This window comes from Olea europaea, unplaced genomic scaffold (genome assembly GCF_002742605.1).
Source record: "Olea europaea var. sylvestris unplaced genomic scaffold, O_europaea_v1 scaffold1062, whole genome shotgun sequence".
Taxonomy (NCBI): Eukaryota; Viridiplantae; Streptophyta; class Magnoliopsida; order Lamiales; family Oleaceae; genus Olea; species Olea europaea.
In genome coordinates this window covers 49,462-65,128 of record NW_019227969.1, presented here as the reverse complement: position 1 = coordinate 65,128, position 15,667 = coordinate 49,462, and the positions used below count along the sequence as shown (strand labels likewise).

Here is a 15,667-nt window from a genome sequence, read left to right as displayed (position 1 = left end):
ATACAGCCTGTTTGTGAGGAATTTTTTACCCAAAAAAATTGATTTTTTAATGGTTGTTTCACTATTTCAGCTATAATTTATGACTTCTTCTCTTATACGTGGACCTCACTTTTCTTTTAATGGTTAAAAAAATCAATTTTCAAAATCCTTCCCGAACGTGCCATAGATTGGTGTTGAATGATTAGTTATTATTTTGATTTGACACATAATTATGCAATCACATTTCATTCATACGAGACATATCGTACAGCTACATGCATTCATTTGATATATAATAACAAATTTGCAATAGAGGTACCATTCTTTAAAAATGTACAATCATGTCTTAAATCTTCTAGTATTGATAATTACACTGCAAATCTTTCAATAAATTTATGCCGAAATGACCTTTGGATGTTTTCATTTAAAAATCTATCAATTCACCAAAAATTCAAAATTGACTATTTTTAAGAAGGGCAAAATGATCTTTATATAAAAATTGTCTTCTTCCCTAAACTTGTCAGCCACCATTCACGACCACCTTCTATAATGTTGTGTGTGGAATTTTTGTAGGATCAAGAAAAGAATAAGTTTTAGCCTTTGTTTGTCAATCATTCTATCACAATCTATTACATTATTTTTCTACAATACTCATTTTCAACCACACATTTTTCATTAAAATAATATTATACATAAATCAAAAAAAATTCTTTCTTTTTAATCACATATTTCAGCATCAATCATTATTTCATTATATAATTTTTGAAATTAAAAGGGCACAAACAAAACCTTAGTATAGGAGCTGTGAGGCTGGTGAGGGAGGCATCGCTGGGTGGAGATAAGTTTTGGGGAAGAAGACATCTTTTTCTTTTTTAATTCATTTCTTATTATTTCTTCTTAATTATTTTCATCAATTAAATGTGAATAGATCCTTTTTCCTGCTAGCGTCAAATGCTGAATTTTTTATCACCTAGATCCTTTCTATTCACATCTATTAAAAGTTTTGGGATTCTATTGTCAAAGATTAGAAAGTTTAGAATCTAAATACATATTTTTGAAAGATTTGTGACCTCCTCTGCAAATCTCTCAATATAATATGCAGCCATCCTTTCAAAATGATTCCTAATTCCAGCAACATTCTCGGTATACAGCCCACCTCACCCTTTCACGCCCACACCCACACCCACGACCTCTTTCATCTTTATAAAATTCATACAGCAAATTACAAATACAAACATACACACAATTGATGAATTCTGGTATATAGAACATTGATAATATACCAGTAATTTTTATCTTCAGTTGTGTAGAAAAGAAAAGGAAAAAAAAATATGAAGAATAAAAGCTATGGAAAAGTTTCTGCAAAATGGATTCCTATTTTTTCCATCTTTTTCTTCTTGCTTGGGATGATTTTCAGCAACAAGTATATCCGAAGAATCTTCTGGGTTTTAATTAATTTTTCTTGTTTATAACGTTCTGCGAAATTTAACATGTATAACCTTACTAGTGATCTGGTTTTTACAGATTCTGGGCTCCATTAGATACCAACAATCAGTTCATATCTCAGCATAGACATGAACAAGAGTTGCAGATCGTCTCCGAGGATTGCGCGACAAATAAAAAGGTTTGTCTTTATAAGTGAAAATTGAAAATTTTGAAGTTCAAGAATCGTTTTTGAGTTCTCTTTTGGTTCTGGGCGTTGAAGTATATTTTCAATTTTATGTCAGATTTTATTTTATATAATTTTTTTTTTTTTTAGACAAATTTGAAATTTTGATTTGTTTTCAGGTCTTCAATTTTGTTGTTGGCTTCATTTTCTTTTAAACATAATTTTGGATGATTTCCATCTAATTGGACAGATTAGTAACACACTTGATAATTTGGGTAGCTGAAGGCTAAAAAAAAATTAACGGGGACTCAAGTGCTCAGAGGCCGAGGGGGGTAGTAATGTTTGGGGACCGTAGCTGCAAATTTCCCCATGTCCGTTAGATTATTATTATTATTTTTTTAATTTACTTGATGATGTTGTATAACAAATTGAATGTTTCATTCTTTTGTTGTTTGTACTAGAAAGCTGGAGAAAAAGATAAGGATGTAGTGAATGAGGTGTACAAAACCCACACATCAATTCAGTGAGTTTTGAATTCCCTAACTTCATTTTTTATAAAGATTATGTGTAAATTTGTTGTGACTGTAAATACAAGATAACATAATGGGAACTATGTTCAGATCATTGGAAAAGTCAATGTCGATCCTTCAAATGGAGTTGGCAGCCACTAGGAGTGTTCAGGAGAAGGGGCCGACCAAGGGGTCATCTGTAACATCTAAAGAGGGGCCTCCAAAGCAGAAGGCATTTATGGTAATTGGAATTAATACGGCTTTCAGTAGTAGGAAGAGACGGGATTCCGTTAGAGAGACTTGGATGCCTCAAGGTGATACCACGTTCTTTGTTTTGGTGTAGGTCTCCAATGAAGTAGATTCTTCTTCTTATGTATGAAATATAACGATCTATTTGTGTGATTTGATCAGGGGAACAGCTTCTCAGATTGGAGAAGGAGAAGGGGATCATCGTCCGCTTCATGATTGGACATAGGTAGGCTACTTTTTCGTACATTTTCAGAGCGTATTTTGTTTGATTAGTTTCCTTGTACATGTATATTTGCTTTACATTTGGTGGTATAGTTGAGCTATATGGCTTAGAATATCCTCAAGTTCTCAAGGAAGTTTTAACTGCATAATACCTGTCGTGATAAAGTCAACATTTTGCACATAAAGATGCGGCATTAATAAATTACATATATTGACCAATACAAGCACTTGCCTCCTTCTATCAGCTTCTAGTGGGAACTGGAGAAATGTGAAGTAATGGAACTAGAGTTCCTCTACGGAGTTGTAGATGAAATGCAAATGATTCAAAGGTCAACAAATCGAAGAAGTTTGTGAGTAGGGGGAGATTTGATGCATTTTATGGTCTGAAGTTTGGGTTGGTTTGACTTATCTCAACTGCATTGAAAACTTTAAACTTTTGGCATTAGCATAGAATGCAAGCCACCAAGGGCTATTTTGGGTGTGTTAGTATGGGAATAAGTCAATATTATCCGTATTTCTAAGAGGAAATTGTCGGGGATGTACCCTGTTGAGACAAAATGTAATAAGCCCCTGCAATTTTTGTTTTGATCAACTCCCATCCCCTTCCTCTTCCTTCTCTTCCTCTCCCCCGCTCCCTTCCAACTACTCCATTTCCCTAACCTTCCTTTTTCTCATTTTCTTTTTGTTCTTTTTAAGTCAGACTCGGGAGTTCCCGAGCAGCTGCTTGATTTGGAGTTAGGTTAAGACAAAATTTTGGGTGGTACGATCAAGGGACGGAAGAAAGGAAGGGGAAGGGGGAGGGGAATGGGGAAAGGTGGGGAGCAGCATTTGTGGCATGGGTTGAGTCTATGGTTTGGTGAATGAGATGATAAATTGGAGAAGGAGGTCTTTTCCTTTTCAAAATAAGGTCATAATAGATTTTTTTACTATGTCTAAAATACAGGTTTTGAACAAGAACTTAAACATCACGTCATTTCACTATGACCGCGAAAATTTGCCTTTATAAGAAATTCACATTTTCGAGATGCCCACTTCTCTTTTTGAGAATCTGTTATAGCTTTTACCATTGATGGCAGTATCGATGGCTTTTGGTATATGGAAGTTATTCCTCAACTCTTCAGATTATTTTTCAAAGAATAAGGACCCTCAATCGTTCCCATCTCTTGTACACTTGTTGTCTGCTACTTCTCATAGTCAGTTTTGGGCCCAATCTGACACCAAAATCGTCCAAGTCAGTTTGAGAGAATTGAGGTCCAAATCGACCCAATCCTGCTGCGAAAACCTATCCAACCCAAACCAATTCGATTTGGATCCGTTCGGTTTGGTCCTGGGTCCAAATTAATTAAGAAAACAAATACCGAATTTGTGCAAAACTCGATATTTTGATGCTCACAAATATCGAGCTTGTGTAAAACTCGATATTTGCTGCTCAATAGCAAACACATTTCGTTGGTTTGGTGGATTGAATTGGGTTGAATGTCTAACCTGCAAGCCAACCCAACTCAATTTGGTTTGGGTTACGCAATAACCAACCTAAATTACGAAGTTCGTGAAAACCAATCAGAATCGGGTCGGTTGTCAGTTAGACCGGTTTTTTCCCAAGCCTTAGTCGACATGCAAAAATTCTACTTTTTACATGTCTTATATAATATACATGTTAGAATTGAGTGATGTTTGCTGGCGCGTTATGTGAAACTGACCGGTAAATGAATTTGTTGGTTAAACTAGCGCAACATCCAACAGCATATTGGATCGAGCTCTTGATTCTGAAGAAGCTCAACACAAGGACTTCCTCAGGCTGGTAAAAGAATGCAACCAACCTTTCATTTTTTTTTTAATTATTTTGTGAAATACAATGAAGCCACATATTTTTTCCTAACCGTGTAACACATAGGATCATGTTGAAGGATATCATGAACTGTCTGCAAAAACAAAAACGTTCATTGCCACTGCTGTTGAAAAATGGGATGCTGATTTCTATATTAAAGTTGATGATGACGTCCATGTCAATTTGGGTACTCTCTCTCTCTCTCTCTCTCACACACACACACACACACACTCTTTTTGTAACTTTCAAAAATTTAGAGCATGACTGACTAAGTTTAAAAGAAAAGGCAAAAGCTAATACGTTTTCAATCTATTCCCTTTTGGACTTACAAGAAATTAGTTGTTTTGAACTTACTTAAGTAAACTTTTTAAGCTAGCAAAACATGCTTGTGGTCCTCACGCTTTAACTTTATCATGGGTGTTTCTACTACAGGTACACTTGCTGCAACTCTTGCCCGACATCGATCTAAACCACGAGTTTACATTGGGTGTATGAAATCTGGACCTGTTCTTTCTTCAAAGTAATACTAGAGCTTTCAGAGTGATACTGGGTTCATATTACTTGCAGTAATATAAAGCTTTTAGATATTTACTTCTTTTTTGTGATGTAGGGATGTAAAATACCATGAACCAGAATTTTGGAAATTCGGAGAAGAAGGAAACAAATACTTCCGTCATGCAACTGGGCAGATATATGCCATTTCGAAAGATTTGGCTACATACATCTCAATCAACCAGTAAGGATCATTTATTTGTTGGTTAAGCTGGATTTCATCCTCCACACAAACACTCAATTTTAGCAAAATTTTAAGTCAAGTCACTCAACTTCATTTTGTTTTCAAGTTGATCTTAGAAAATTGCATTTACAATTTGGTCACTCTGTTGACAACCCTTTTTTTGACTAGCAAAAGGTGACATGGCAATCTAGTTATTTTGATAACTAAGCTGCCAACTAGACTGCCATATCAGCTTTTCCGTTAGTTAATCTATGCATATGGATGAAATGACCAAATTGTAACAACATTGAAGTTTAGTGTCTAACTTGAAACAAATTTTAAGTTCAACATCCAATTTAAACAAAGTAAAGTTGAGTGACCATCATCCAGATTTGCTAAAGATCAGTTGCAACTAGTGTTCTTTAACCCTATCTATAAATGCCAGTTTGGATATTCTTGTATCATGAGAACATGAATTTGCACGTGATGGTTCTTCAATAATTATGGGGAATCTTAATTTTGATATAGGCCCATATTGCACAAGTATGCCAATGAAGATGTGTCGCTTGGTGCATGGTTCATTGGTCTTGAAGTCGAGCACATTGATGAACGCAATATGTGTTGTGGAACTCCTCCAGGTATGGTTCTCCAATTAGGTAGTTGTCCAAATGTCTTGAATTCAAAACTTGATACTGAATATGAAGTGAAATTCATGTATTTGAATTCAACATAGATTCCATCAGAACCTTGATGACTATTTGTTCGGCTAAACCTTAAAAAGTAACTCATTTTGCCGAACATGTCTGAACTTATTTAGACGTTAATTTTTTTGGGGTGAAGGTGGGAGTTCACTATATGCTCATCAAGTGTCTTGTCCTTTCCTTCTTCTTTTCGAGGTCTTATGTTTTTTGCCCCTTTTTCTAATTACGCAGATTGTGAATGGAAGGCACAAGCAGGCAATGTATGTATTGCTTCCTTCGACTGGACTTGCAGTGGAATTTGCAAGTCAATAGAGAAGATTAAATTTGTACACGAAAGGTGTGGTGAAGGAGAAGAGGCTCTTTGGAATGCTTTACTATAAACAACTATATTGGGACAGGGGAACCTCGAAACTCCACATTTTCAGCTGCTGGGTTAGTCGAGGCAGTTTCTTGTTTAGTCAATACAAATAGTTGCATGTGGCTTCGAGATACACAATCAAAGTAAATTATTATCTGAGTTAGAGCACAGATGGTAATTTATTTTGATTTTACGGATTCTTGGATAGTAGATTATGGAGCCACGGCATATTTTGCGCACATTCTTTTACTTTAGAATAGAGGGGATGTTATTTTTTTGGATATGATACTTGATTCTGAATAGAAGACTACATATATTGGTGATGTGGAATTATATAGAAGGGATTGTTTCACATTTGTATATACAATTAAAATTATTTCTTGCTCTCTTCCAAAATTTAATGGACTTTTTAGCACCAAATGTGTAATTTGCCTAAAAAAGGACTATGACTTCTTAAATAAGGTGAAATTTGTTAGTCATTATTGTATATTTTTCATTGCTTGCTTAGTAAGAACAAACAATCCGTGACATAAATCAACTTCCAATTCATCATAAATGTCTATTTTATATACTCTTAAATTCGAACAAGCAATAAATTATTCACAAGAAAATTTTGGACGAATATCTCATAGTAATTACGTCATCACGAGATTATCATTTTCCGAATGACTTACGAATAATTACCTGTTTTCCGACCGAATTGGACGGTCCAATCCGATTTGAAAACATAGGATATATTTTAAAGGAAGTAATGGTCAATACTATTTAAAATGTCAAAAAGAGCACTTATAATGAAGGTCATTTTCCGTTTGGACTATAATTAGCCTGACAGCTGTCCGATTAATCGGCAGTTTTTGGCATCACACCCAATTTTACAAATCGCATCAGTTAATTGGACTGCCGGCGGAGGAAAATGGAGAATTCCGACACCTTTGGATCGTCGACTGCCACTCCAACGTGGCAGTACTTCCTCGAACGCATGCGCCACCCCTCCGCCGCCGATTTCGTCAAAGCCATTAAAAGGTAATTATTGCTATCATCATTCGATTCATAGAAAAAATAAACATCCATGTTAATAAATGAGGTCCTTAGTTGCTAAGTACGAATCTGAATCTTTCATTTCTAATGAACGTCCAGACAGATAATATAACAATTTTGTTCATATTGTGAGGTACATATGCATTGTTGCTAAAAATAATTGTTGGTGTTGAATATTTAGACCAATTTCAGATATTTCTGAAAGTCCATATGTGCATCATAAGCTCAATTATGTGCCTTTTTCTTTGAGATTAGTATATCTTGTGCAATAGTAAGTTCAATTGTAAATGTATGCATCTTTGCTGAAGAAGGAAAAAAAGAAAACGATTTTGATGATTTTTTTCATTGAATTGAATGAGCCCATGAATTTACAGCTCGACTCCTTCCATTTAATCTTCATCTTCTACAATATAAGGTAGCTTAAATTTGTACGCTTGCAAGTTTGTGATGCAATAATTCTTACTACCTTGGACATATAATTATTAATTTTGACTTATTTCAGTGCATAATCACTTTGTTCACTTGCAAACCATTAAAAGAAATTATTTTGTCCAATTCATTTCCATTTAAGCATGAACTGAAGCTTCATGTGTTATTATTCAAATTCTTACTACCTTGGACATATAATTATTAATTTTGATTTATTTCAGCGCATAGTCACTTTGTTCACTTGCAAACTATTAAAAGAAATTATTTTGTCCAATTCATTTCCATTTAAGCATGAACTGACGCGTCATGTGTTATTAATCAAATCACTTTTTCTTTTGGAATTTATTATGTTATTAACTAATTCTTTGGGAATTTGGTACTTTTATTTAATTGTTTGTTCCTCTAAAACACACTGAGCATTATATTTGAATTGTTTGCAGTTTTATAGTGTCATTTTTGAATAATACACCGGATGCCGAAAGGGACAGCACAGCTGTGCAGGAGTTCCTTGGGAACATGGAAGCGGCATTTAGGTCACACTCCCTTTGGGTTGGATGTTCAGAGGAGGAGTTAGAGAATGCTGGTGAAGTGAGTTTCAGTAGTTTTATAGTAATTGGTTCTTTTACATTTTGACTCGACATACCAAAATGATATTGGAATGGTATGGAAGGAACATTATGGTGATAATCTTAGCCCGGGTAAGAGCCCCATTTTGTATGAAAGGAACAGTATGGTGGTATTCTTTGCCCAGGTTTGAGCCTCATTTTTTAAACTTATTTCTTTCCGTACTCATTTTTAGCTACACATTCTCTCATAAAATTATTTTGCCCGTAAATCCAAAATTTTTCTCCTTTTTAACCACATTCTACCCAAAAAAATCATCTTTACAAAATCTATTATAAAAAATGGGGCTCAAACAAGGGCTTAGTGTTCCACCTCCAACATTTCGATTGCATTTTACTGTTTAAGTGTATTTTGTTATATAAATAATTTGCAACAAGCTGGTGAAGACAGAAACTAGAAAAGATCAATAATTTAAGAATTCCTTCTTGAGATTGGGTATCTTCTACTCCTTGACTTGGTTTTTGTTTGGTTTGTTTAAATTTTTTTTAACTTAAAATAGTCTATTAGTAGTTACAATTGCACATACAGAGGAGGGTAATTCTGACATAGTTTAGCCCCAGTTTGACAACCATTATTTCACAACTCTTTATTCTACATACTCATTTTCACACATTCTCCAAAATTCACTATTCAAAACAAAGTTTTTGCCAAATAATGGCCATCAAACAGGGGCTTAATTTCATGGACTAGGCTCGGAAGCACATACATATTTTAGGCTTTCAGTAAATCCCATCAATTCTAAACTTCTTTTACGTACATTAATATTATGCAGTGTTACTGTTTGGGATACCTTGATTATCTACTTTTTATACATTATCACTCACTTGCACGAGTAGAGTTGAGTAGAGTTGTATTGAGCTGAGTGGAGTAGAGTTGTTAAACTACTAAGTATCCGGTGCAGTGTAAATTTATCTAGTTGCTCAATCTTGGCCCAACAATCGCTTGCTGAGCTTGGCTGAACACTAAAAGAGTCAAGTTTGAACATTTTTGAAAGCTTGTTTCTTATACAAATCAGAATTAGCATCCCTCACTCCATGTGGTGATAGTTTCTTTTCCCCTCTGATAATCATTTTCTCAGCCATTTTTTCCTGATCTCCTTGTTTATAGTAGATTTGTGTGTGTACAACTTCTTCAAGTTATTAAAAAGGAGTTATTTTCAAAAATAGAAAATCTACATTTGCTAAACTTTTCACATCTTTTGTTAACACCAGATACTCCAATTTAGTGACTGGAGAATAATGTTTGTTAACTTTGCTAAGTGCTTTATATTCATACTTCTTTCAATTACAGGGACTGGAAAAATATGTCTTGACAAAGTTATTTACACGCGTATTTGCTGCAATTCCGGAAGATGTGGAAGTTGACAAGCAACTTCATCAGAAGATGGCTTTGATTCAACAATTCGTTCGGCCTGAAAACTTGGATATCAAGCCAACATTTCAAAATGAAACATCATGGTTGGTGAGTAAAAGAATCAACTTAAAATGATTTTTCCTACTGTGTTGACCACTTCCCCAGTTGAGTTTCTTGTTGGGAATTAAACTTGTAATGGCCACAATAGCCTTCTGTGTGCTGCGTTTGGGTTGTTACATATTCCTGATCTTGTATTCACTATGCAAAAATTAACATCCTTGCATCATTTTCATTGTGCACCGGCACACTGGTATGAAATTGCCAAGAGGCTGGTAAGGATGCATGATTTTTTTTGGGTGTAGGTTGAATAACTGAGCATACATATCCATATTCACTTTTTTTCTACCTCTGTAGCAGTCATCCGTTAATATTTATGAACTTTTGTGACAATAAGGAAGAGACCTATGGTTCTTAGCCAGTATTTTCCTAAACCCATTGCATAATGTTGTCTCGTAAATTTTTTGAGTTCTGTCATGGTCAAATGGATTGCCCTCTGATTTACTTCTCTTCTTGAAGATCTATGGATTGACTAGCAACATCATCAAAAGTAGGAATGTAAGCAATTAAATTGGTTTTCGGTGATTGAATATCAACTCTTTCTTTTAGCTGAAACATCATGGCAGATTATTAAAGGTTTATACAGAATTGTTTATGTGTCATGTTGAAGACGTAGATGTTTTATGGTCTGTGCATGTTTATACGGGATAAATAGGTAAAGAGAAAATCCTTTGAATGGGAATAAGTGTCTTGTTATACTACTGGAATTACCTTGTGAGACGTCCTTTCAGTTCAATTTTCTACTTTCAAGCAACCTCATGATAAACGAGTAGATGTTACCCATTGATTAGTACAGACGTACACCAAGCCCCTCAATAGTGATATGTTGGCACATGATTTATTGCCTTGAGAACTAGAGAAGAAAAACAAGTTTAAACTATCACCAGATGAATTTGAATATGATTTTCCTTAATTTCTCTATGATGTCAGGGATCTGCTGTCAAATTTATCTTTTGTGCAATAGCTCATCTTAACTCATTGATTTTTCAGGAGAAGTATCCAATGAGTTCAAAGTTCTCTATTTAATGATATGTTGACATATATGTTAGTAAAACTGTTTTACGCGGTTAAATTGTTGAAATCTTGTTAGATATAATATATTAGGGTGGTTTTCCATGAGATCTAGATGATATATCCTACCTGTGCTGTGGGTGGAAAATGATCATGTTGAAAGGTTTGATATAAAATAGTATCCAATGACAGAAAGCTTGGGTGACAGGCACATCTCCTTGTAGGAAAATAGATTATTTTAATCTGAAACACTTTAACAGGAATGATAAACTTTTACTCAGCTAGATGCGTGCTAACCCCATTCTTGTAATTCTACTGTGGCAGCTTGCGCAGAAAGAGCTGCAAAAGATTAATATGTACAAGGGACCGAGAGATAAACTTGTCTGCATTCTCAATTGTTGCAAGGTCATCAATAACCTACTGATCAATGCCTCCATTGCTGCCAATGAAGATCATCCAGGAGCAGATGAATTTCTACCTGTTCTCATATATGTCACCATAAAGGTAATTCTGCTTCTTTGCTGCATTGGATAATTACACTTTTGTGGTCCCATTTGCTGTTCAGTTTCATATTTCAATCTGGTTGCATTGGTGTTATCAAACCTTAACATTTCTGCAATGTCTGGTGACAATAAAATGATGTCGTAACACAATAATGCATCCTTTTTCTTTATCTGCTGGAATTCTATGACTTGTTGCTTAGGTCATTTTTCATCAATACATGTTCAACTGGTGATATAATTTGTAAATGTAATGAAAACTAGTTGAAATCATTGTTATAGTGACCAGCAAAAGCAAAGAATCCAAGGTCCAATTTTAATTCTAAGTGCCACACAATTCCACGAAGAAAAAGAGCAAGAAGAAAATAAGAATGTAAGGCACAAGTGTTGTCTGGTTTGGCAAAATCTTCCACAAAGAGAATTTATTTGATTAACTCAAGAAATTTGGACAGAATTCCTTTTACACATTCCCATCCTCTTAAGAAACTTTCCCAAATCGCTTGTGTCCTGGACATGCCTTATGCGTTACTACTCACTTTACCCCATGCCAACGCCCACCATCCAGAGTAATGACCAATTAAAAAAGGTACTTCAAAGTAACTTTTACTTATTTTAAGCTTAGCTAAACATGCTAAAGTTGGACCTAATGAGTCAGACAGCTATTTGTTGGGCATAGGGCTGATACCTTTAGTTGTCTCCATTACTGTCAATATGATATGAGTAAAGCATTCTTACCAAAGATCTCTATTTGCTAGGGAGTATAACTACTAAAAATCAATGCAACAAGAAATGAATTCTGGAATAGAGCAACTTGAAGGATGTGCTATATTACTCGTTTCTACTCACTATATTTGTCAGGTCAGTGACAATGGTTTTGTCATATGCTCAAGTTTTATAACTTAAAATTAACAAATATCAAGTTTGGCTTGTGATAATTGGTTCTAGTGTTGCCTGTGGAGACATTAGATTTCGTCATAGAACTTTGAGAGGATTCGTTTGATTAGAAGCAGGTTGCAGATGGTTTTTTTATATGCACGTGCAAATTTCATTTACTCAAACCATAATATGTGTGTTGATGCTCACAGCTGCACACAATTTGTTTTGTTTTGGTTAACGTCTGCCCTCTTGACATCGATCATTTGATTCCTTGCAATGAATTCGTTGGCTTGAACAGGCAAACCCTCCACAGCTGCATTCCAACTTATTATATATACAACGGTACAGGCGACAAAATCGTTTGGTAGCAGAATCAGCCTACTATTTCACAAACATGCTTTCCGTGGAGTCTTTTATTATGAATATCACTGCACAAGCCCTTTCAATGGATGAAAGAGAGTTTAAAAAGAACATGGAATCTGCTCGACTACTCCTTTATGATCTTTCTGAAAGTTCAGACGTACTAAGCCAAACTGATCAAAGAGTTGGACACGCTCCCAAAACACAGGTGGTGGAACCCAAACAACCTTTGAGTTGGAAGCACCAGGACTCAACAGTGTCAGGTCAGTTCTCAGTCAACTCATCTGAAAAGAAATCCAAGAACGGGGAATCAGACTTAAAAGACTACTTATCTTTGAATAAAATTCCATCAATTTCAGATCTTGAAAATAAAGGTGCTACCATGCTTTTGAAGGAAGATGAAGTAAACCATGTCTTTAGGGATTTCCCGTACTTGTATTCACAGGCTGGTGATCTGACAGCTTCCGATGTAGAAGACCTGCTAAACAATTACAAGCAACTTGTATTCAAGTATGTGTGTCTTGCCAAAGGATTGGGTGTTGGAACTCCGTCTCCTCCAGTGGCAGATACCCAAGGTCAAAAGGATGATCAGATTGAAATCGTGATGGAATCAGAAAACGCTGGGGAAGGGACATCAAATGATGAAATGCACAAGGAGCTTCCTAATTTATCTTCTGATTTAGTTGAAGCATCACATTTTGAGTCGGAAAGTTCTGAATCCAAGTTTTCTGAAGGAAATTCTGAGTCGAAATTGCCAGAAGAAGCAGCTGTTCAAACTCAAGGTCAGGAAGGGGATCAAAATCCTCATACGTGATTCTCTTGATAGCCCATATAAATTAATATCGACATATTTGGAAAGATGGACTAAACAGAGGAGAAGAAGAAGAATTTAAAATCCTATTTGTTATAATGTCTAGTCCAATACAGCACTGTGTACCAGTAATGCTTCGACGGGGGATCTCTAGTGTACTTTAATCTAACTTTAATATGTTCACAAGAGGATGTATTTTTATGTCAATTCTTTGCAAGTAGGATATAAAGCTCTATGAGCAGTGTAATCAGTACAACATTGAGAAAAAATTGACTGTCGTTCGGGATGACAGGAATCTTGCCGGAGGGAACTTTTTTTTTTTTTTTTTTTCCTTTTGGGCTCCCATTTGTATCTAACTTCTACTGGTTTTTGTTTATCAAAATTCCTATGGCTTCTGCAATTGTGATTGCTTATAGATTGCCTTTTGAAAACAAAATTTAGTAGAAAAATGAAAGATAAGTTTCAATGAAGCGTGTAGAACTTGATTAGGTAAATTTAACACTGTTGTATAGGTTGAAATGTGTTGCACTTGTGACTACCGTCTACCATATTTGGATGGCAATGAATAGGTTGATTTTTGAAGACCTTGAACCGAATGTTGATTGTATTACTCGTACGATTAAAACACACGTATACGAAGTTACGTATTCTTTGTATCCGGATGTTTTGATAAGTTACGAGTCCGTTGTTTTAGGTCTCTAGATTGTTTTTTTTCTTGTTTTCTTTTGCCCAGGAATGTCCGGAGTTTTTGTACATGATTTTGATCAATATAATTCACATTTATCGATAAAAAAAACACTGTTGTACAAAATAACAAACCAATATTTTTTACGTCTTTTTCTTATGATTTCCCATAATCTTCAAGATTCCAGTCTCTCATTATGTCTGTATATTGTGTAATAGTGTTCCATTTGATCTTTTAGGTCCCGACTTCACCTCGATGGTTATTCTATGATGCCCCTTAAACCCTATACGCGATGGATAGACTCTTGTAATCATGACATATTTGCGCTTGAACATAATTTCTTTCCAAAAGAAAGGTAATTCCACGAAACAAAAAAATTTTTTTCTTTACGAGGTACAAATAGAAATTTGTATTTATTTGTAATGAAATCGACCATAGATCAATTCCCCTTTTGATTTGGGAGTATTGACTACATTCCTAATTCTGAATTTCATGTTACTCCTGCCAAGTGACATGTCAGGTCTAGGGCATCCCATTTGGATGGACTGAGATGACAATTTCTCATTTCGAAGCTGTAAAATCAGAATTTGAATCAAATCACACATCACAGTGTACTAGACCTTTTTTTCTTTAAAAAGTTTATCCAAATGATTCACAATATAACTAGGAAGACGTTTTAAATGTCACATATGGGTTACTGGACATGCGAGTTTGATGTAGCCCATTTGATATCTTCGGATGCGAGAATCGACAAATTCGACTCCGCATTGTTCACAAAATTTCGGGTCTTCTTTTTCTTCTCCAATTACTCGATAATTACTACAAGCACAAATTTCACTTGTCATAAGCCCAAAAATTCTTTCACAAAATAATCCATCTTTTTCAGGTCCATTGGTTTTGTAATGAAAAGTATAAAATTTTGTCACCTCTCCAACTCTCTCTCCATTATGCAGTATTTTTGTGGCCCAAACATTTATTTGTTGGGAAGAAACTAATCCAATTCATAGTTGTTGATGTTTATACTGATCGATCATAGAAGAAAAATTCTAATTCGTCCCGATTAAGCTTCCTCCCTATTAATTTGGAAGTTTTTGTCAGATACAAGGAAATGGTTCAGTTCCAAAGCTAAAGATCGCGAGCAATCTAAAAGATTACTCTGTACATTTTTCTATTTACCATCCACAGAGACCCTTTTTGAACATAGGCCGGATGTCCGAAACAAATATTTCACAAGGTCCCAATGGAATTATGAAGATCGCCATGCCCATCTTCCACAGAAATAACTTATTTTGTGTATCTTCTCAACATACACAAGTAGGAAAAAGCAAAATTCATAGGTTGAACTAATAAAGCACCTACCAACTCGGGTTTACAGGACGAACGTACAAATACAGAACATGCATATAAAATAAATTATTAAAAATCCAAAATATATGTATCACGTGCACAGGGGTCCAAATTTGTATAAATCTCCAACAGACCGTGACAGCGTTCCACCACAACACGCTTTTGTCAAGGGATTCATTCACAAGGCTTACACAGCAGTCTCTTTTTCGGTTGCTTCCTCAAAAACTCATGGTATGTTTTACTGGAAAGATAGCAAACAATATACTACCAGTGAGAAATTAAAAGCTAAAATCTTATTCATCTCTGTCCAAGCTTATGCACACCAATCATGCACTTAAGGTATAAC

General features: G+C 35.1%; 2 protein-coding genes across 3 annotated transcripts; both read left to right on the top strand.

The window, feature by feature from the left end:
* Window positions 1-1,125: 1,125 nt before the first annotated feature.
* LOC111373023 (beta-1,3-galactosyltransferase 7-like) lies at window positions 1,126-6,551 on the top strand. Its single transcript, XM_022995476.1, has 11 exons — window positions 1,126-1,402; window positions 1,504-1,603; window positions 2,050-2,111; window positions 2,209-2,411; window positions 2,509-2,572; window positions 4,297-4,369; window positions 4,463-4,583; window positions 4,829-4,916; window positions 5,007-5,132; window positions 5,640-5,749; window positions 6,044-6,551. Exons 1-11 carry the CDS (start codon window positions 1,311-1,313, stop codon window positions 6,190-6,192), a joined length of 1,188 nt encoding a protein of 395 aa, XP_022851244.1. The 5' UTR covers window positions 1,126-1,310; the 3' UTR covers window positions 6,193-6,551.
* Window positions 6,552-6,942: 391 nt separating this feature from the next.
* Window positions 6,943-13,689, top strand: LOC111373022 (vacuolar protein sorting-associated protein 9A-like). Of its 2 annotated transcripts, XM_022995475.1 has the most exons (6): window positions 6,945-7,193; window positions 8,078-8,225; window positions 9,552-9,722; window positions 11,067-11,246; window positions 12,417-12,741; window positions 12,838-13,689. In XM_022995475.1, exons 1-6 carry the CDS (start codon window positions 7,084-7,086, stop codon window positions 13,290-13,292), a joined length of 1,389 nt encoding a protein of 462 aa, XP_022851243.1. In that variant the 5' UTR covers window positions 6,945-7,083; the 3' UTR covers window positions 13,293-13,689. The 2 variants fall into 2 exon arrangements, with proteins under 2 accessions (XP_022851242.1, XP_022851243.1); XM_022995474.1 differs by having other exon boundaries at window positions 6,943-7,193; window positions 12,417-13,689.
* The last annotated feature ends 1,978 nt before the right edge of the window (window positions 13,690-15,667 follow it).